Source organism: Paramormyrops kingsleyae, chromosome 4 (assembly GCF_048594095.1).
Source record: "Paramormyrops kingsleyae isolate MSU_618 chromosome 4, PKINGS_0.4, whole genome shotgun sequence".
NCBI lineage: Eukaryota > Metazoa > Chordata > Actinopteri > Osteoglossiformes > Mormyridae > Paramormyrops > Paramormyrops kingsleyae.
In genome coordinates, this window is record NC_132800.1 from 26,288,681 (window position 1) to 26,310,252 (window position 21,572).

General features: G+C 42.5%; 1 protein-coding gene across 6 annotated transcripts; it reads left to right on the forward strand.

Moving 5' to 3' along the window:
• The first annotated feature begins 1,301 nt into the window (after positions 1-1,301).
• On the forward strand, positions 1,302-20,507 carry LOC111852567 (uncharacterized). Of its 6 annotated transcripts, none has more exons than XM_072710992.1 (9): positions 4,052-5,287; positions 6,625-6,780; positions 8,127-8,195; positions 12,357-12,431; positions 13,732-13,818; positions 14,216-16,057; positions 16,097-16,456; positions 17,895-17,933; positions 18,517-20,507. In XM_072710992.1, exons 1-9 carry the CDS (start codon positions 5,242-5,244, stop codon positions 18,522-18,524), a joined length of 2,682 nt encoding a protein of 893 aa, XP_072567093.1. In that variant the 5' UTR covers positions 4,052-5,241; the 3' UTR covers positions 18,525-20,507. The 6 variants fall into 6 exon arrangements, with proteins under 6 accessions (XP_072567092.1, XP_072567091.1, XP_072567093.1 ...); XM_072710993.1 differs by having other exon boundaries at positions 4,054-5,287; positions 14,216-16,135; positions 16,196-16,456; XM_072710994.1 differs by having other exon boundaries at positions 4,057-5,287; positions 14,216-16,096; positions 16,196-16,456.
• Positions 20,508-21,572: the final 1,065 nt, after the last annotated feature.

A 21,572-nucleotide genomic window follows, 5' to 3' on the forward strand; every position in this document is an offset into this window, starting at 1 on the left:
AAGTGTGGGAATTAAAACAATAAGTCTTCACGAACACTTACAAAGACGGGATATGACGTACAACGACAGGAATACAGTGGTTTCCTCTCTTTTCTTTTTCTAAGTCGCCCTCTGGTGGTAAGAACATCCGCAAAACCAACGACGTTTTACAATATTACCGATGGATTTCCATTGGTGTTGAGTTATTTTGTTGTTTTACCCTCAGTTTAAACATTGTTCTGTCACTGAAAGAGGCTCAGTGGGTATGGGTTTTTTGTCAGTTATACTAGTTAATAGTCTTCAAAATATGCATGACCTCTGACACTAGACGTCAGATAATTCCAGCATTGTAGCTCCCTGCCGATCACACTCCAAGGACAGTGATAGTCACACCCATCCTTGATCGAATCAGTGCCCTTTGCTCCTTTGTTAACCCTTAATGGCGTCCCAGCGGGATATCAAATCTCCAAAGGCTGCACCGGTGAAAATATTGACAAAAATGTTTCCAATAATCTAAAGGGTAAATATAAGGGTTCATTTTATCTTGGAATGAATTTCATTGTTATGAATGTCCCTTCAACATCATATTTCTCTTTCCTAATGGATTTGGAGGTTAATCATGTTAACCCGCCTGACGCATTTAACATTTAATGTACATATATGTGATGCCTGCAAGTAGCGGACTGAGGGCTTCTGGGTGAAAGGTTATAAAGCCAATCCAAAGTACAAACACCAATGACAAACGCGATAAAAACCAAATCACATGAACTATATGAAACCAGCATATTTAAACCAATATTCATAGTGCTTTAACTACTTTCTAGGATTCCGACTGTATTATTACTGTAGATAACTTTATTATAAGTAATATTATATAGGCATTGCTATCTAATGTAATTGCCATGAATTGCTTTGACGTTTTATGTTTTAACATGGTATAATATTCTATAGTTGTATTGTACGGTTTAGCGTAATATAAATAAGTATAAGGATACCTCCTGCAATGAGTATTGCATCTTTATGCTTCATACTGTGCACGTGTATTATTCTTATTGTAATTATTATTATAATTATTATTAGTAGTAGTATTATGATGTAACCAGTCCAACCCGCTCTCGCGAGGACTGGGCACTTCCATGTTGCCACGTTCCAATACTTGCAAACACTGCAGGCGCGAGGCGGTTCTAACCTGCGGGTATCCACACGATTGAATCAGACATTCACTGCTGCATCGCGATTGGTTAAAATGACAGTCTTCCCCGCCCCTAAAGCATAAAGTGGCTTTGGATTGGTGAAATTCAGCATCACTCAAAAGTGAACGGGTTGCTATGGGCTTCAGTCTCAGAGCATAAGGATTTGATTTTAGTAGGGTACTTTAGTGTAGGAATTTAGGAATTGTGGCTCGAGCACATAGATTCTTTTAAATAATATTTAGAGTTGATCGCAATGACTTCGAAGAAAAATGCCAAAGGACACCCGAAAAAAGGTTCGTTGCACTTTTATTATAGTGATGCGCACCACTTTTACAGTAGTACCAACGGCCTATGAAAGTTTTGTTTTTATTAATGCAGAATATTTATTGACGGTAAACTGTATTACACAAAAATAGTTCACAAATAACACCGACGTGCAGTGTCATCTAAATTTATCTTACACTGCGAAATGTAATACTTTAAAACTTTTAAAGTGGTTTTGCAAACTAGTAATTTATTACAGGAGGTTGAATTTAAAAGCAGACGAATTCGATGGCTCTTGAAACATTGCAGCGTTGTATTACATTAAAAATCGGGCACTTGATGATTGTAGTTTAAGTTGCAAAGATTTTCTGCGCATATTTTACATAACAGCTTCTGGTAACTTGAGGATAACATAAAACTGGGAAACCCGTGCCACACGTAAGCAGTATACTTATTTTAAACATCGCAAATGTTTATTGTAAGCGGGGGGGGGGGACGTTTTCTGAACGTCTCCTATCCACGGGAGAGGTGGTAGCAGATCCATTTTTCCACGATGATTTCCTCAGTGCTCACGTGTCGATAAAGGGATCGTGTGGGAGGGGTTACACGTGGCTTTTACGTTCCGTGCATAAACCCAGGACCCCTGCAGAAAACATCCAGTTACCGTCTTCTAAGATCCATTTCTGCTCGCTGTGTACGGGATCGCAGTCCGATCACAAGTTGCTAACGAGCTTTAATATTCTTTAAAAAGTTTAATATGGCGATGCAATATTGACCTAGTATTTTAAATAATCGAATTACATTAAACCGCATCAATATATTGTTGGCTGAAATACACATTCACGACCTTAGATGTGACATATCCTTACACAAAATTCGTCCCCTACAGGCAGAAATTTCTAAAACTCATTTGTTATAATTATGTACAACGACTCGCTGGCTTTTCGCAGAACTTGTGATCATACTTATTCGGTCGTGCCAGGTTAATAATTGCTTAATATGCCATGATACAAGCGCTCTAATGACAGTAGTCTGATCCAAATGTTCATCAAAAACTCCTTTAAGACGCACCTTAGATGTTTCAAAAATTCTCCTGCAGGCGAGATAAAGATATCCATAATTTATTTTTTTGTGTGCGTCCAGTGCCCACAATGGACCTTTGTAGCTTTTAAACAGCTCTTATAAGTAGTTTTGTACCTCCGGCGAAGGTTAAGTGAGGGGAATTTTCTGGTAGATCTGCTTGCATATTTGGCACATTAATTCATTCTGCTTATATGTTATTTGCTAACAGTGTTGCCGACGAAGCCAATAAAACAATGTTTGCAATTAATTGCAAAAAAGCAGTGACCTCATTGGCAGCTGGAGATAAACAGGAATCCTGGCTTTCAAAAATAAACATTTTTCATATCCTTCTCTCACTTTTGGGAGTCTCTACAAAGGTAGGGTGACCAGGTAATCCATGTCAGGGAGGACACTTTGAGCTACTTCGGGTTTTACAAACTACTTTCAAATTGAAAGGCTCCTGTGCTCGGCTAAATAGTTCAGCTCTTCTTGTGCTTTGACTGGTTTATTTCCTTGACTGAAAGACTCATCCAGCTGTTTCACATTAGCATTAGTGAAACATGCATGATTATAGGAGACTGACCAATCAGCACACAGCAAGAACTTAGTGCTCAAGTGAAATCCAGGTCCGTTTAATCGAAATGGTAATTTACAATTCCTGTCCTAGCTCAGAGTGTCCTCCCTGACATGGATTATCTGGTCACCCTATACAAAGGTGTGTTGCTCATCATGTTCTCTTGCATATTCACTTACATATTCTGCTCTTTGGTAACCTTTTCCTGCCCCAAGGCTGGACAACAAAAAATAAACCCAGGTAAAGATGCTGTCGCTTGCTCTTATATGGTGGTTTTTTTGATGATCCACCCAAAGTTCCTCTGGCATGACCTGCGGGTTTTGTGGTATGTGCTGGGCTTGCCTGCATGGTGTAACGTCTTATGCAGCCGCATGGTTTTGAGGTGGTTTTGAGATTTGCTCTACTCTGATGATACTCTCTTTAACCCAAAAGGAACCACTTTGTAACCAATGTGAGTTAGTTAAGCCAGGCAGTAAATGGACAGCGTGAGTTAAAGCAGTCTGCAAATAGAGATCGCACAACAATATTCCCCAGTGGGGACACGGAGGCCTCAGCTCTCCCATGTCTATGAAGAAGGACTGTATCTGTGATCATAAATAGCACATAGGGAAATTTACCATCATTAATGTCATAGTGAAACTGCTCCAGCAAACATGCTGCTAGATGTTCTGCTCGTCTCTAAAGTGAATCCGAACGAGAAGGTGTCAGTTCTCTCGCCCTATTAGCTGATTTCGTTTGTCCATTTCCTACCTCACAGAGAACCATGGGAACTTTTGTCTGCAACCAGTGGACCCGTTTGGCCAATATTAGGCATTATTTTTGTTTTGTTTTTACTTTTTTGGTTTCTTGAAGAGTCACAGCTGCGATGTTGGTCTGTCCCTGTAGTTCCATGTGTCTGTGACTCTGGTGTCAGGATTTTACTGTTTTGTCCTTTGTGTCCTTTTTTAAAAACTTTTACGCTGCATTAGCTAATGTGCCACAAAGAGCCAAAACTCTTATTTCGATCTTTGTGAATGCAATTGAAGTCATACACCCAGAATATTTAAACCCCAGTAGATGGGTGTCCTGTAGCTTACACACTGTTGGCTGGGAGTGTCAGGAGTGAAAGATCATTCCAGCTGAACCAGCTGCAAGCAGGAGGTGTTTAAGTGTCATTAAGCACAAGTAAAGTGTGGGATGAGCGGGCTGACTGGATTTAAGTGAGAGTACGACCTGCTGCATGTTTCATCAGGTCTTTCTACAGGAACTGGACCAGCCTGTTTGACTGTACGAATGCAGGCTGCCGATTGGGTGTGTGCTGAGAAGGTATGGATGTTCACCTTCTTGCATGCCCTTGGGTGCTGCTTAGAAAACCCGAGACGGTTTTGAAACCTGAGAGGCTGTGCCACCTTGGATTTTAGTGGCGCTGGGAGTGAGCCGATCTGGCAGAGGGCTTTAAGTTATAGAGTTTATGGGGGTCGGCCATTTTGAGCTGTGGTTGCTGAGGACAGCCATCGGGGAGCCCCATGTGTGAAACGCTACAGCACATTCATCATGGGGCAGAAACCTAAATAATGCAATAATATAATATGCATCTTCCTATCCTGTTGTTCACCTAATCATTAGCCCACGGAGGGCCTTGGTTGCATAAGATAGTTGCTTGTAGTCTGTGGCTGTTTAGAGCAGTGGTGTCCAAGCATAGCTGGAGACACTGTTAAGGGCAGACCATGTATGGAGTGGATGGTACAGGAGACGCCAGCCAAGTCGCTGAACGCTTGCCCAGACGTATCGGCTGATAGAAAAGCCAAGCAGAAGGGGCACCTCTGCCTTTCAGAATCCCACTCTCGCCGGTCAGTCCACCTGGCCTCGTCCGATCCGATGGCCTCCCCCCGTTCTATAAGGCTGATCCCCAAGCTGGGTTTGAGCTCCTCTCAGGTCGCTGCACTTTTGCCACGCTGTTTGGGGTGGGTAGCTCCAGCACGGCCGCTCCATATGAGTGCTGAAACTCATCTGCTTGTCCACGGGGCCAATCTAAAAATAACGACCGCCCCCAGGCTGGGCTGTCGGGTATCGGGTTCTAGCTGAGTTAGCTGTCCGGGGGACGGCCGCAGTGCTACTCGGTGGTTTGGGGCAAGAAAGAGCAAAAACGAATTTCTGCAGCTCTCCTCGGTTCCTGCATGACGTGCAGGAATGGGGGACCTGAAGGAGGACCTGAAGATGATGGCTGATGAAGGAGGTAGGCTGTTCAGAGATGTAGATGCCCCTCATTCCCTGAGGAATGTCTTCTGTCGACGGCCCGGTAGCGTCTGGAACGCTTGTTAACACTTTTTGGAGATGTGCAGGCACATGTTTGCACACCCTGGGAAATGATAATCCAGAAGTTTATGTTTGTTTGCACATTGTTTTAAAGCGGAGCGGCAAGGCTCCCAACAAGGATGTTTTTTTAAGGCACTGAGTGGAGGATAAATGCGGTAATGTCTGAGACTGCAGTTGGCATCTTCCATTTTAAAACATGGAATACTTCGCCGTGTTAAAAATGGACTTTGGACTTTCTGCTCCATTTCACACAACAAACGGATTATCTGCTTCTGTACATGCCTGCTTGTTATTTTTTCACAGTATGATTCAGAGAACATGCTTGTAATTGAAACAACCATCTCGTACCCCTAAATGTTAGTTTGTTCTTCTCCAGAAGAACTTGAGCAAAATTCAGCAAGCAGATGAAAGGTTCTTCCACTTGATTTCTTTTCCCCTGACAAATGTATTTTAAACAGTAGTGTTAAAAGGAGTAAAATCCTTTCCAGTAAACGGTCAGAAAACGTCACTTATGCTCATTGAGCTGTATGGTCCTTTAAAGTATTGAGAACATCTTTTAGTGGGTTCAGTCGGATGCTTGTGTCCTTTTTGCCATTTCGTTGTCAAAGCCTAAAGCTGGAAGATTACCACCTTTTAGGCTGTAATGGTGTAAGTGAGTTTTGCAGGACGTATTTCTATACCCTCACTTAAAGATGAGCCAGTCAGACAAGCAGTTAACGACCCCTGTAGTTATCTAATGACTCTGAGGCTGAACTGAAGGCAGCCAAAACATCCCCTTCTCTGTGTGGACCAGACATACTGTGATTAAGATGGTGTACAGGAATGAATGATGAAATATATGCTTTGAACAGCTGTGCGTGGAGTGAGGAATTGTCTGATGTGAATGATCTTACTGGATGTTACAGCAGCATGAGTCTGTTTTCACATTTGTCTCCTGAGGGGCAGTGAAATGAAACGGTAAGGGGTCCAACTGATTACAATATCCTTCTGCAAACTGTAACGTTTCATGTGTTCTGTCAGAACAAAACTCTTTCAGTTATAAAGAGAAACGAGGAAGTGATCTGGTGTAATGCAAAATCATCACAATTCCCTATTGAATTTTACACCATTACCATGCAGTTAAAACCTGTGTGTGTGTGTGTGTTGTGTTTGCGCAGCCGTGTGCTTTTTGGTTTTAAACCCCTGCATGCTGTCAGCATAACACATCCCTCTTTAGGCACACTCATCAATGACTGGGCTGTTTTCATCCCTCCTTAGACATGAAGCAGCCATTGGCCGGTAGGAACGGCAAGAAGTCTGAGCATGCCCAGAAGAGCTCGTTCTTCACCTGGTTCCTCGTGCTGGCCATGCTGGGCGCCTGGACATCCGTCGCCGTAGTGTGGCTCGATATCGTGGACTACAAAGATGTGCTGGGTGTGTCTTTCTCTGCCATTGGCGTGGTCTTAACTCACTGCACCAGACAAAACAAGAAGCCATGTGACATTTGCGGTTTGTAGGTACAAGTTTTTGGTTTGTAGGCACAAGTTTAAAATTATGATATGTTTAAATATAGATGGCATATCAAAATGTAGTTAAATTCAAATACATCTGAAAGTTACAAATAGGACTGCTCGATTATGGCAAAAAATCATAATCATGATTATTTTGATCAATATTGCGATCACAATCTAACACAATCAGTCATTGACTTTGGAAATATCCTGTCTTTTTAACAGTGGATTTCCTTGAACTCTGAGTATAATTCAGCTGAGAAGTAAAGGGCTGGAGAGCAGCGCACTGGATTTATAACACAAGACGAAATGGGAGCATCACTGCAAAACAAAATCCAGCTCAATAATCATCTCATCTTGATAATTTTGTTTTGATAATCGGAAGCCAAATTCGTAATTGAAATTCGATCCGATCGATTACCTAGCCCTTGTTATTAGTTGAGCTTGTGAATGCAATCACTTAAGAGATTCCCAACCCCTGGCTGAACTCACTGGTCCACAAGTTTTACAGATCTGTGGAATCTTTCCTGGTCTAAGCATCATCAAATGGTCGGGAACCTCTAACTGAAAAGGCCTAACCTGACCTGATGACTTTTTTGCCATCTTGACTTTACATGAAACCAGTGCAAAGGGCTTCCCATCTGACCTGTCTTTACATGAAACCAGTGCATAGGGCTTCCCATCTGACCTGTCTTTACACGAAACCAGTCCAAAGGGCTTCCCGTCTGACCTGTCTTTACACTAAACCAGTGCAAAGGGCTTCCCGTCTGACCTGTCTTTACACTAAACCAGTGCAAAGGGCTTCCTGTCTGACCTGTCTTTACATGAAACCAGTGCATAGGGCTTCCCATCTGACCTGTCTTTACACTAAACCAGTGCAAAGGGCTTCCCGTCTGACCTGTCTTTACACTAAACCAGTGCAAAGGGCTTCCCGTCTGACCTGTCTTTACACTAAACCAGTGCAAAGGGCTTCCCGTCTGACCTGTCTTTACACTAAACCAGTGCAAAGGGCTTCCCGTCTGACCTGTCTTTACACTAAACCAGTGCAATGGGTTTCCCGTCTGACCTGTCTTTACACTAAACCAGTGCAAAGGGCTTCCCGTCTGACCTGTCTTTACACTAAACCAGTGCAATGGGTTTCCCGTCTGACCTGTCTGTTGGCGCTGCACAGCTGTTGAATTCTTCAGTAGGCATGCCCTTCACATCTGGCACATCTGGCCCACACCTGAGCTAAACCAAATATTTATTTCTGTGAATTCTCTCTGGCAGGACACCTTGCAGCATATGATGTTGATGGAGATGGTGAATTTGACGTGGAAGACGCAAAGATTCTGCTAGGCAAGTATTCTGGTGTGTTGTTTGTCTGCAGGTAAGGTGGGTTTAGCGCCTGTGGCTGGTTGGTTTGTTGCTGTGCAGTATAAATTATACATTTCAGGCCAAGTTAACATTTTCCATCCATTTCATTGTTCTGGAATAACACCAGTGTGCTCAGTGTTCATAGTAGCATTATCATTTAGCAACTTTAGGGTAACAAGAATCAGGGGTGCGATTAAACTTGACCGTAGAGATCATTAGTCCCTGAAATGTTTTTAGCAGTTATTCAAAGAACTTGTAATGTAGCAACTGTCAAAACCATAGCTTCAAAACTACTTCATGAAAAAATGCTTTTACTTTAAGATTTGTGAAGCAAAATAAAAATATCAATATTTACCTAGTAAATATTACACACCATAAATAGTCACCATAATTAGCGACGAATTGCTGCCTGGCATTGTGCCAAGAGCGGAAACCCTAAACCTGTGATGTAAACTCTGCCTGTGGACTTCAGTGGCTTCTGTCATAAATTCCTAATAGTAATGACTCCATCTCACAACTCACCAGCTTCGTGAATTCATCGAAAGTAATTGTTTTACTCCGTTGAGTACGAAATCATTTTAGTCCTTTAAGGACATTATATTGGCTTCATTGTAAAGAATTAAAGTATGCAATGCACGTGGGTAATGGAATGAAGTCCACTCTGAATGGAAAGTAATTGGAAGGAGGAATACTACATCTGTGGGACACTGCATTTGCTCTGGCCATCTCCATCCTCTGTCCCCGCTATGAGCTGCTCGCTCCTGTCTATGCTGGTAGATCAGCTGAGCTGAGGTCATCAGCTTGCTCCTAGGAGAATATGCCAGCTTACCTCAGGTTTACCCCTAGCTTATTATCTTCATGGCCATTTCCCTTCAGCATGTCTTTCTGTGATGTTCCTTACTCACCCTGTCAGTCTTTTATTTACCTTTCATTCCTTCTGGAGATGTTAACATTTCCGTTTTCGCCTCCTCTTTAGTCTGCTAACATTTTCCTTGCCTTCACTACTTGCCTGTGCTTGTATTTCCCCTCTGTTCCTTTCTCTCTCTCCCCTTTCCTCATCTGTTCAATGTAGGCCTGGTCAGCGATGACGATAGAGAAACCATGACCGTCTCGGAGTCTACCGACCGTTTATCAGAGGGGGGCTCAGGATGGTTTTACGAATTCCTCGTCTTTCTCTATGACATAATGACCCCTTTCGAGATACAAGAGACTGAAGAGGAGGAAGCTGAAGGGGCTGCCGGTATGTCCCAACGCCAAAGGGCTCAGGGGTGCAAGTCAACAACCGTCCTACGGAATCCCCAGAGTCCTTGCAGGAGTGCCAAAAAATGAATGGGGCACAAGTAACTATCCCCAAGAAACTGCTTCAGAGGAACAACTTCACATTGGGAAGTTCTGTGAAGGACACTGAAAGAGGGAGCTAATGATGTAGACTCATTAAGAGGACTGAAGAGATTGCTTTGTATCTGTGTTGGTGCTTTGTGTATGATAAGGGTTTTGCCTTTTGTCAAGTAATTTTTGGAGACCACTTGTAGCTAAAAGAAAATTATTTTATTCATGATCTATACTAGACAGAAAGGTACCATACTGGCTGAAGATCTGTGCGTCTGCCATGGATATGTCCAAGATTTCTAGGCAAAATTATTAATAACAGGATGTGAGTCTGTCCAAATCTGGGCGGAGTGACCCTTGTTTAGATCCAGTATTCCCTCGGTGTGGGTGTGTATCTCAGTGAGAGGCCAGAAGTTCCGACGCAAGCTCTGGTTTCCACATAACCCAAAAATATGCCAAAGCCTTCCCGGGTGTCCAGTGCTGCTTTGGATGTTCCCACATTTCGCATGCGACAGCAAGCCAGACAGGAACTCGTCATGACTTACGGCCAGCGTTCTGCTACGGTAGCTGTGTGGCGGGCTGCCGTATGCTCGGCTTCACGCTAACAACACGTGCGCATCATGGGAATTCCCCCACCCTTGATTCCCAGCATTCTCAGTGCTGTTAAACACTCACCAGCCGGAACTGGTCTGAATTTTTTAAGCTTGGTTTTCTTTTCTAATTTGTCAGATGAGGTACCAGTTGCAGAAGAAGCAGCTTCAAAAAAAGTGAAGCCGAAAGGTATTTGGCATGGTCTGTCATTGGGATGCCCTGGTCTGTGTCCAATGTTGGACTGTTTGACTGAAAGGTGTGGAGCTCCTCAACCAATCAGGAAGCCTGGTGCACTGCATGGTTTCTGATGCCCACTACCATAGTTGAATCGTTCCTGCTTGGATGTATCTGTAAAAGATATGGGCTTGTGATTAACTTCCTTGGATCTGGACCATGACTGGTCACTTGCTATTGAGGAGTTTGTGCATGGAGCTGCTGTGATGTAGTGGATGTGGAGCCAGTTGGCCATTACTAGGAGAAGTAAGTGGCCACTCTGGAACAGAAATGGCCGTGGAGACAATCATGAATGGATTCCTGTTTATTTTCTTTGGTTGAATCTATTTCACCTGATATCTCACTGCTTGTTGGCGAAACATCAGATGCATCGCACGTCTTTGCCTGGCTTGGGACATGGTGTGAAGTCGGGTTTGCTGTGAACATGCCGCAGAGCTAGAGTTCCCAGTTGTGTCTCTTCCTGTTTTCAAACCCCCCCCCCCAGACAACATGCTCATCAGAGATGTTGAGTGGAATCTAAGGGAAGCCTTGAAGCGCCAGATGTCTATTCTCCATGAGAGGGTGGAGGCCAAAAAGATTGCTAAAATAGCCCTGGCTGAAGTCCGGTCCCTGGTGGCCGAAGAAGAGAAGGCGAAACGGACTCAGGCTCTCAAAGAGAAGAGCAAAGCTGAGCCAGTTAAACCAAAGAAGAAGAAGGAGGAGAAACCTAGGAAGAAGGAGGACAAAGCAGAGAAAGCGAAGTTGGAGAGCCTCACGAAGGTGAGGAGAGAGAGACGGGAGAAGCCGAAGACTGCAAAGAAGACAGGGACCGAAAGAAGGGAAAAACCAGAGAAGGAGAAGAGAGTGCCAAGGAAAAAGGAGTCAGAGCATGACAAGAAAACGGAAAAGGCCGGTAGAGGTTTGAGGGACAAGGGAGAGAAGCTCGTCAAGACGTCTCCCAAACCTGCCCCAAAAAAGTCCCCTAAAGAATCTTCCAAACAATCGGCAAAGAAATCCCCCAAAAGGTCTGAGAAAAGGGGTGAAAAGTGATACGGCATTCACAATGACCACAAAAGCCAGAGTCATCGATGGGTCAGTGGTGATGATGAATGTGTCTGGTCTGTGAGAAGATGGACTGGGCCTCAATTCAGAAGAAGGCAGGCATCACCGATGCCTGCACAGAGGATGGAAAAGAGTTCTCAAAGAACAAGCTGTCCTGTAAAGCCAAGTTGTAGTTCAGTGTTTAGTCATGCATGCCGCCGTCAGAGAGGTACAAGTTCATTGCAAAAGTACCTGAAAGTTTCCCGAAGTGGAATTTGGCTTTTTTTTTTACATTGGGCAGGCTGTAAAGAACTGAGCTCCCTACAATGTATAAATTCCCAAGCAAACTGCACAGTATTTTGTGTAATAATGGTATAAATTGCTTTTGACATTGTTAGAAGATACAATAAAGTTTTTTTCACAGATGCTTGTGTTCAATGGTTTAAAGCCTTTTGTGGGCTCAGTTTTTTCCCATATTTGATATTGTCCCTCTAACACAGTGTTTCCCAACCCGGTCCTTAGGGAACCCGAGACAGTCCATGTTTTTGCTCCCTCCCTGCTCCCAGCCAATCAGGAACACCAAATACCTGGTATAGGTGCACTAGGAGCTGAGAGGAAGCAAAAACGTGGACTGTTGGGGGGTTCCCCGAGGACTGGGTTGGGAGACACTGCTCTAACGGGTATCCCTCAGAATGTGCCCTTTCTTCTCAACCAAGACATTAAATGAAATTAATGCACCTGGAGCAAAAGTAACTTAAGTTATGCCGTTTCCTGTTTCATCTTCGTATACTACATGGTATTTGATTCGTTAAATATTTTAACATTGCAATAAATAACTAGAAATGTCATACATTATGCAACACTAAAATAATTTCTTTTTGTAATTGAAATTTGAATTTAAAGTTGGGGTGAGATAAATATATCAAATGTATAAATGTGCCTCACGGGCTTGACATCTGAAACATTCAGGATTGAAAGACAAGCCTGTTGTGGTGTCAAGTGATGCAGGAGAAGTGGATGAGCCAGCAGCCCGAATGGGAGAAGGTAAAGCTGCAGCCGCTGTCATCTTCCGGGTCACATGTCTAGCGGGGAGGTGGGTGGTTGGCAGGGCTCCCCCTGCTGGGCATTATGGTTAGTTACATTTCTGAACTAGTCTAGAAGTGGGCAACTCCGTTTCAGATCTTCTGATACTTGGTCCCCTCTGGGGTCAAAGGTTACCAAAGGACCCTCCAGATGAAAAGATAACTCACATACTCAGAAGTCTAAATGAATGGCAGTCTGTTTCTGATATAAGCCAGTAATATAAGCCTTTAAATAAGTTTTGAGCAGATAAATAGTAAGCCACATTTTTAATCTTTATTTCAAAATAAAATACAGTCTGTAGTATCAGATATTTAAAGCACTGGGGGGTGTTTTTCGTACATGGATTACTCGTTTAGCCGGATGTAATTGTTGACGATTTGGCATGATCCTGGATCTGTTGGTTTTTCGAAACTTGCTGGATGTGTTGTCATAGCAGCACATCCAAATCCTCAAACCTGCTCTGAGCAGGTTTGTTCTATGTAAACAATGATTAGCTCACACACTTAATCAGTGTCCGTGCACGGAAATCCGTTCAGTCATCGCCTCGCCGTTCATGGATGAGCGACCAACTGCAATCGGTGCACAAATAATAAGAAGGGAATCTCAAACTGAGAGGGTTTTGTAGGATCAACAAAATCCTGTTATTGTTGCCGGATGATATTCTGTTAGAAAGATACGGCTTCAGCCGAGATGGAATATTATATCTTATAGGTTTATTAGCTGCGTATAATAGAAGTCCAGCTAGGTGAAGTCGGGCTCACAGCCACACAGACAATGGGCATCGCCTTGAGATATTTACAAGCGGCACTTTTCTGTATAATGTAGGCGATGAGGAAAATATATCAAAGGGTACAGTTTGCCAGGCAATTCACAATTGTTTTTCCTGGACACCTGCGAGTGCAGGTAATTAAAGAGGCGTTTTACGCCATTGCAGGTAATGTACACGCAATAAAATTACAGTTCTATAAAAAATTTAACTTATCCTGGATGAGCTTCACCAGCATTAACTCATCCAAGATGAGGCATCTGATCTCAGATGATTTAAGTGACGTACGGAAAATACCCCCCTGTTCTAGTTTTCAGCTCCTAAATGAGTTTCAAGAATGCAAATGTAGAATGTATACATAACGTTACACAAAACAAACAAATGCTGTTTAAACTATATACTGTATGCATTCGGGTTGTTTGAATGGCCCTGTGTCATGGGCTCCCTAAAAATATTTTTATGAATAAATGCATGTTTTAAAAACCTGGTCTACAGAAGCCGAGCCAGAACTAATACTAGATGTGGAACCAGTTGAGGAAGAGGAGGTCCAGTTGAATGTGGCAGAAGAGAAGACTGCATCAGGTGTGTGTGTGTGTGTATATATATATGTGTGTGTCTGTGTGTATATATGTGTGTGTATATATGTGTATATGTGTGTATATATATGTTTATATGTGTGTGTATGTGTATGTATGTGTGTGTATGTGTATGTATGTGTGTATATATGTGTATATATGTATATGTGTGTGTATGTGTATGTGTATATATATGTGTGTGTATGTGTATATGTGTGTATATTTGTAGTCATCATGGCCAATAGGCGTCACATGATATAATCTGCCTCAACTGCTGATGAGCACCTTGACCCTCTAAAGGCTTGTTTACGTTTTGTCCCACCTTCATATTTGCTCCAGTATTGTCTTCCTAGCTCTATCCCTCCTTCCAGACAGCCTGGATAAGTCTGTGTGTTGTTTGACAGAGCCCAGTCTTTTGGAGGAGCCAGAGGTTGAGGAAGAAGTAGATGCATCAGAGCCAGTTCTGGAAATAGAGGAAGAGGAAGTGGAGGCCATGCCTATAGATGACCCCGTGGGCAAGGAGACCCTACATACAGGAGCTGAGAATGATCTTCTGGAAGAAACAAGTGGTCCTGTGGAGGAGGAATCAGAAGAAGGTGATGCACCTGAGGAGGAAAATGAACAAGAATACTCTGGACCTTTGGAGGAGGGAATACAGGAAGATGATACAGCGGTTGAGCAGGAATTTACAGAAGAACCAATACAAGAAGAAGGTGCAGTGGTTGAACAGGAAGTTGAGGAAGAACCTGTAACAGTAGAGGAGGAAGGTGCAGTTGCACAGGAGGTTGAAGGTGAATATGTTCCTGTGCAGGAAATTGCTTCAGCTATAGATGACCAAATGCAGAAAGAGGAGGAATTTGCAACTGGAGTAGAAGTAGCACAAGATGAGGACATACCTGTGGAGGAGGTACAGGAAGAGGGTATACATTTAGAAGAGGAAATACAGTACTGGAAGCAACAAGCACTGGAAGAATCTGAGGTTGTAGAGGAAGAAGCACAAGAAGAAGCTGTACCTGTAGAGGAGGAAACACAGAAGGAAAGCAAAGAGGAGGAAGCACAAGCAGAAACTGTGTCTTTAGAAGAGGAATTACAAGAAGTGCTTGTACCTCAAGAGGCAGAAGTACAGAAAGAGATGGTACAGCAAGATGCTTCACCTATAGAGGAAGAGTCTGCACTTGTAGAAGATGAAATGCAGGACGAGATTGCACCTGTAGAAGAAGTAGTACTTGTAAAGGAGGAAAGGCAGGAAGCGCTTGAGCCTGCACAAGTGAAAGTACAGGATGAGGCTGTACGTGAAGAGGAAGACCTTGCACCTGTAGAAGAGGAAGTACAGGACGAGGCTGTTCTTGTAGAAGAAGAGCTTGCAGCAATAGAAGAGGAAGTACTGGATGAGACTGTACCTGAAGAGGAAGACTTTGCAGCTGTAGAAGAGGAAGTACAGGATGAGACGGTACCTGAAGAGGAAGATTTTGCAGCTGTAGAAGAGGAAGTACAGGATGAGGCTGTACCTGAAGAGGAAGACTTTGCAGCTGTAGAAGAGGAAGTACAGGATGAGACTGTACCTGAAGAAGAAGACTTTGCAGCTGTAGAAGAGGAAGTACAGGATGAGACTGTACCTGAAGAGGAAGACTTTGCAGCTGTAGAAGAGGAAGTACAGGATGAGACTGTACCTGTAGAGGAAGAGCTTGCACCTATAGAAGAGGAAGTACAGGATGAGACTGTACCTGTAGAGGAAGAGCTTGCACCTATAGAAGAGGAAGTACAGAATGAGGCCATACCATTAGAGGAAGAGCTTGCAGCTGTAGGAGAGGAAATACAAGAAGAGGTTGCACCTGTAGAGGAACAGTCTCTGCCTGTAGAAGAGGAAATACAGGATGAGGCCTCACATTTGCAGGAAGAAATGCTTGAAGATGTTGTAATGAAAGAAGTACAAGGAGTGAGTGCACCTTTAGAAGACAGTGAGGATGAGATAATACAGGAGGAGTTTGTACCTCAAGAGGTAGAAGATGAGATGGTACAGGAAGAGGCCACAATGGTAGAGGAAGAGCCTTCACCTGTAGAAGATGAAATACAGGAAGAGGCCTTACCTGTAGAGGAAGAGCCTTCACCTGTAGAAGATGAAATACCAGAAGCGGAAGAGGCTGCACCTGTAGAAGATGAAATACCAGAAGAGGAAGAGGCCGCACCTGTAGAGGAAGAGTCTTCACCTGTAGAAGACGAAATACCAGAAGAGGAAGAGGCTGCACCTGTAGAAGACGAAATACAGGAAGAGGAAGAGGCTGCACCTGTAGAAGACGAAATACAGGAAGAGGAAGAGGCTGCACCTGTAGAGGAAGAGTCTTCACCTGTAGAAGACAAAATACCAGAAGAGGAAGAGGCTGCACCTGTAGAGGAAGAGTCTTCACCTGTAGAAGACAAAATACCAGAAGAGGAAGAGGCTGCACCTGTAGAAGACGAAATACAGGAAGAGGAGGAGGCTGCACCTGTAGAAGAAGAGGCTGCACCTGTAGAAGAAGTAAAAGAGGACGCCAGAAATGTAGTACAGGAAGAGGCCACACCTGTACAGGAAATGGTGCAGGAAGATAGTGTACATGTAAATAACGAAGCACATGAGGAGGTAACAGATGAATACTTCCCTTATGAAGGTAAGACCTTTTTTGATGAAGTACATTCATCAAGAATGGGGCTAAATATGGGATTAATTAAGTAGCAGAAAGGAAAATAAACTCATAGCATAATATACTTTCTAAGGTTTTAAAACATGCTGTGTAACTAATATTGAAAGAGTTTCCAAATTGTCGGTCAGGTTTAAAATAAAATACAACTAAATTAGCTGTGAGGAACTGCAAGAAGATAGTATGCAGTTCAAACACAGCATGTGTTAATCTGATTTATTCAACAGAAGGATACAGGTGTTTGTTTAAACATTTTGCCTAATTGAATAATTTGCTTTATTAGTTACATGGTGTAGAGTTAATTTTACTCAGAACTCAGAACACTTTATTGTTATTATGTGAACATACCAGAACTGTTTGTGGTTTGGTGCAAACCGTTAACACAGAGACGACTACAGTTAACAGGACACAGTGCAAACAGGAATTGAGGACAACGGTCCAGTGCAAACATAAGAGTGCAATAGGGTTTAAATAATAATACAAATAATAATAATAATAATAAAGTAAAATACTGAGAGTTAGTAATGTGTTGTTAAAGTGGTGAATTTCACACCACACTGTTGTTATTTACCAGCATGGGTAAATAATAGCAGGACCTGATGGTGGGGAACCTAATACTCCCAGTGTACTACCCTCAAATAGAACATACATTAGCAGGACCTGAGGGTGGCGATCCTAATACTCCCAGTGTACTACCCTCAAATACAACACACATTAGCAGGACCTGAGGGTGGCGATCCTAATACTCCCAGTGTACTACTCTCAAATACAACACACATTAGCACGACCTGAGGGTGGGGATCCTAATACTCCCAGTGTACTACCCTCAAATACAACACAAATTAGTAGGACCTGATGGTGGGGAACCTAATACTCCCAGTGTACTACCCTCAAATACAACACACATTAGCAGGACCTGAGGGTGGGGATCCTAATACTCCCAGTGTACTACCCTCAAATACAACACACATTAGCAGGACCTGAGGGTGGGGATCCTAATACTCCCAGTGTACTACCCTCAAATACAACACACATTAGCACGACCTGAGGGTGGGGATCCTAATACTCCCAGTGTACTACCCTCAAATACAACATACATTAGCAGGACCTGAGGGTGGGGATCTTAATACTCCCAGTGTACTACCCTCAAATACAACACACGTTAAGAGAATGAAAAAAAATAGGAAAAAGCAAATTACTGTGAAAAAATGTTTTGTTTTGAATGTTTTGTACTTTTTTGCATTCATGGTCATATAAACGTCGCTCATCGTGGATTCTGGTGTCCCATCTGCCGTGATGCATTTTCGGCTTTGATAATGATCCCTAAGATCGATATTGAGTTTTACAAATGGCTGAGGATCTGCACAGAGTTTCACGTTGGATGTATGTGGCATTTTTCTCTTGACAGAAGTTCCTGGAGTGGAATTCCATAAAGACATACCAACAGGTAAATACTGTTTGTTCCTGGTTTATAAAAGTTAGGATGACCTGATAATTTATGTTAGGGAGGTGTTTGAGCTAGAACAGGATTCATAAACTTCCATTTCAATTAAAAGGACCTGGATTTTACTTAAGCACTGAGTTCTTACTTTGTGCTGATTGGTCAGCATCCTATAATCATGCATGTGTCACTAATGTTAATGTGAAACAGCTGGAGGAGTCTTTCAGTCAAGGAAACGAACCAGCAAAAGCACGAGAAGAACTGAACTATTAGGCTGAGCACAGGAACCTTTCAGGTTTAAAGTCGTTTATGAGCTACTCCAGGTTTTACAATGTCCTCCCATCGTGGATTATCTGGTCACCCTAATGAAAGCAAGGCGGTTGCTGCATGTCTAAACGCTAAATAAATAAAGAGAAATGTCCTGCCGTGGCAGTGTAACCTGCACACGCAGCCATTAGCCGTTAGCATTCATTCTATCGCTCAGTCTTTTCCTGTATTTGAGGTGTGCCGTTTCAGGTCAGGAAATGTCCTGCAGACGTGATGGACTTAAAACTTACCGAGTCTCTTTCTGCTTGTCCCTGTTTTCCAGACACGTAAAGCTTTGAGGCCCAGAGAAATCTGATGCTTTGGGCTGGGGGGAGACAAAATTCGGTTGAAAATGAGCCCCCACAATACCACAATCTCTCTCTGGACCAAGGAGTCTACATGGGAATATCACTTTAATTGTTAGATTTTACTTGATTTTGCTTTTGTTTTCTTTATTTCCATCAATTTTCCTTCTGCAATGGTGTGGGAAATTTTCTTAATTTTTGGTAGTATATTTTTGATGGTGACTTTTGATGGTGACTTTTGTCCGTTTAATTTTTGTTGAGTTCCAGTTGGACTGTTGGATGCACAATTCTTTCTATAAGGTTAAACTCTACAGTCTGTAGATGTGCATGTTGATCTTAATTGACACATTGAAGTGTCGCAGGGTGATGATGTCACAGGAGAGCTGCGCATTGGATATACAAATGTGAAGGTATTATTCAAAAGCTGCACTGATTTCTCACAGTGAAATATCCTCCACTGAAGTGTTTTATTACCAGTATGTATTGAGTCTTCTCATCTTATTACATGTAAAATATTAAGTATGCTGGCAGGTTAATTCACGACAATCGTCAGGCTGAGCGCTTGCTCAGTAAGAGTGGGGTGCGTTGCTGTCTGTGTGTGTGATTTGTTCAGTAAGGAATTTCTCGGGAACTGTGATCATTGTCACATCTAGTTTAAGGTTGAACATGAGGTTTTGTCTCTGTTTTAAAGATACTTTTTTCTTCTGAAAGCTGCACAGTTGTACTACAGAAGATAGTTGTCTATTGAGCCTCAGCCTCAAAAAGATGACTCAATTTTTTTTTTGTTTATTTCATATGTTGCATTTGCTGGTCAAGAATTATAGGTAAACTACTATTGTCAGTAAGCCCCTGACATTGTTTTTTTCCCTGTGACTGTGTATCTCATCCAATGTGTACAATGTGTACAATCTGCCCAATGTGTAATCCTGCCCCTGTTTAAAATGCAGTTCTTAGCTGGCAGGAGTGCCTATGCACAGCTGTCAGGTAGGACCCCAGAGAGGTGTCCTGGATGCTGCCTGTGCAGTGCTGTCAGGTAGGACCCCAGAGAGGTGTTCTGGGTGCTGCCTGTGTGTGAGTGTGGTTCAAGACGTGAACTAACCCTTTTGGGGCTTGCTACATCTATTTATCAGAAATAAATCAAACTTGAACATAATCTTTTTTGTTTTTTTCTCTAGGTATATTAATTGTAAAGTGAGTTTACAGCCAGCGATATTGCTAACCATTGTGAATGATCACTCCTTTGTCCTGATGTGGGACTTACGATGGATTTTGTTAGTCAGGTACAGCCAGTGTGGCTTAACTACGAACCTGACGCTTGTGAAGGAATCCCGGTCAGTGCATCCCACTGGGCCCACTGTGTGTTTCTTTGCTGGGCTTGTCTGCTGCTTTGTTCCCACCCTGCTTCTGTGGACATTGTGATCTGGGGCCTGCCAGAATAAATTGTAGTCATGTGACAGGAAGTGCTGACATGCAGTTCTGTTCTGATTGGTGGAGGCCAAGGGCCTTATTTTGATTTATGTATGAGGATGTGTTAGGTTTAAGTTTTTTTTTCCTTCATGCCTTACTATGTCATGTTCTCTATTGTTATTTGGCTGTGAAAGTTCAGGTGGTTGTGTGCTTGACAATTAGGATTTTACAGTATGCATTTGCTCCAGAGTTTTGACACTTTTCTAGATATTTTAAATTTATTTCCCCCCCTCCCCAAGTTATATATATGAGATTCAGGCATGGCGTTTATATGCAATATCACTTCCAGGGAAAGATGTTGAACAGCTGAACAGCTAGCAAAAAAAAAAACACTATAGAATAATTCTTACTGCAGTTCATATTTGAACAGAGGTTTACAAAATCAGCATATTTCGTCAATGGTTTACATAGTTCTGCTGTAGAAGTGTTACTTTAAATTATTCTGTGTTTGCATTGGAAGTTTCCCTGTCTTTCAGCTCCAATAAAGGTTTTCAACAATTTACTCCATTTGTGCTTTTTTGCCTGGTAATTTTCAGTTTTAAGAACATAAGAAATTTACAAACGAGAGGGGGCCATTCGGCCCATCAAGCTCGTTTGGGGAGAACTTAACTAATAGCTCAGAGTTGTTAAAATCTTATCTAGCTCTGATTTAAAGGAACCCAAGGATTCAGCTTGCACTACGTTATCAGGAAGACTATTCCAAACTCTGACTACACGCTGTGTAAAGAAGTGCTTCCTCAAATTCAGTTTAAAATGTTCTCCCGCTAATTTCCACCTATGGCCACGAGTTCTAGTATTTAAACTAATATTAAAGTAGCCATTTGGCTTTAATTTAGGCTTCAAGCACAAAACAAATATAAAACAAGTTGTTTCAAATTTCCTGTGAGGGTTAGGGTTAGAATTGCAGGTTCGTTTACTGTTTGCTTGAAACACGTGACTCAGCCTGTGTCTACTGCAAAGACCAGTATCATTGATTCAGATAATCCTTTTTTGCGTTTATTCAGAAGCATTGCTTGGTTTGGCAAATGAATCATTTAGGATGCGGAAGTCAAAAGTTAATAGCTGCATGTTCATGATTATAAATACCACAGACGGGACTTAAATCACATAGTCATACATTAGATGGCTCCCAGTACGAAACAGACCTGGTGAGAATGCTGATCTATTCTGTGTAGTACCTCTAGGGGGCGCCAAGGGAGTCTAATTTATGCACAATGTTTATGTATATGGCCGTTTAAACTCTATCCAACAAATAATTCCTCAGATTTTTCCATTTTAATTTTATTTTCTGTCTGTTGAATTGTACACTGACTGGTTAATAACTGGTGTGGGCCTCCCAGATTGTGGAATCTTATTTGTTTTGGTTGGAATCGCTATCTAAACATCATACACTTAATTTTCAGACATGGTACCTAAAGCAGCATAGAATTTATTCACTATTCATAAGTACCCAACTGAAATGTATATAAGCAGGTCCTGACTTAGAACCTCTGCACACTTAAAAAATGATCCGAGCTCCAAAACCTGTCCTGCAGCAGATCACATTGCCTACAGTAAATGCTGTCAC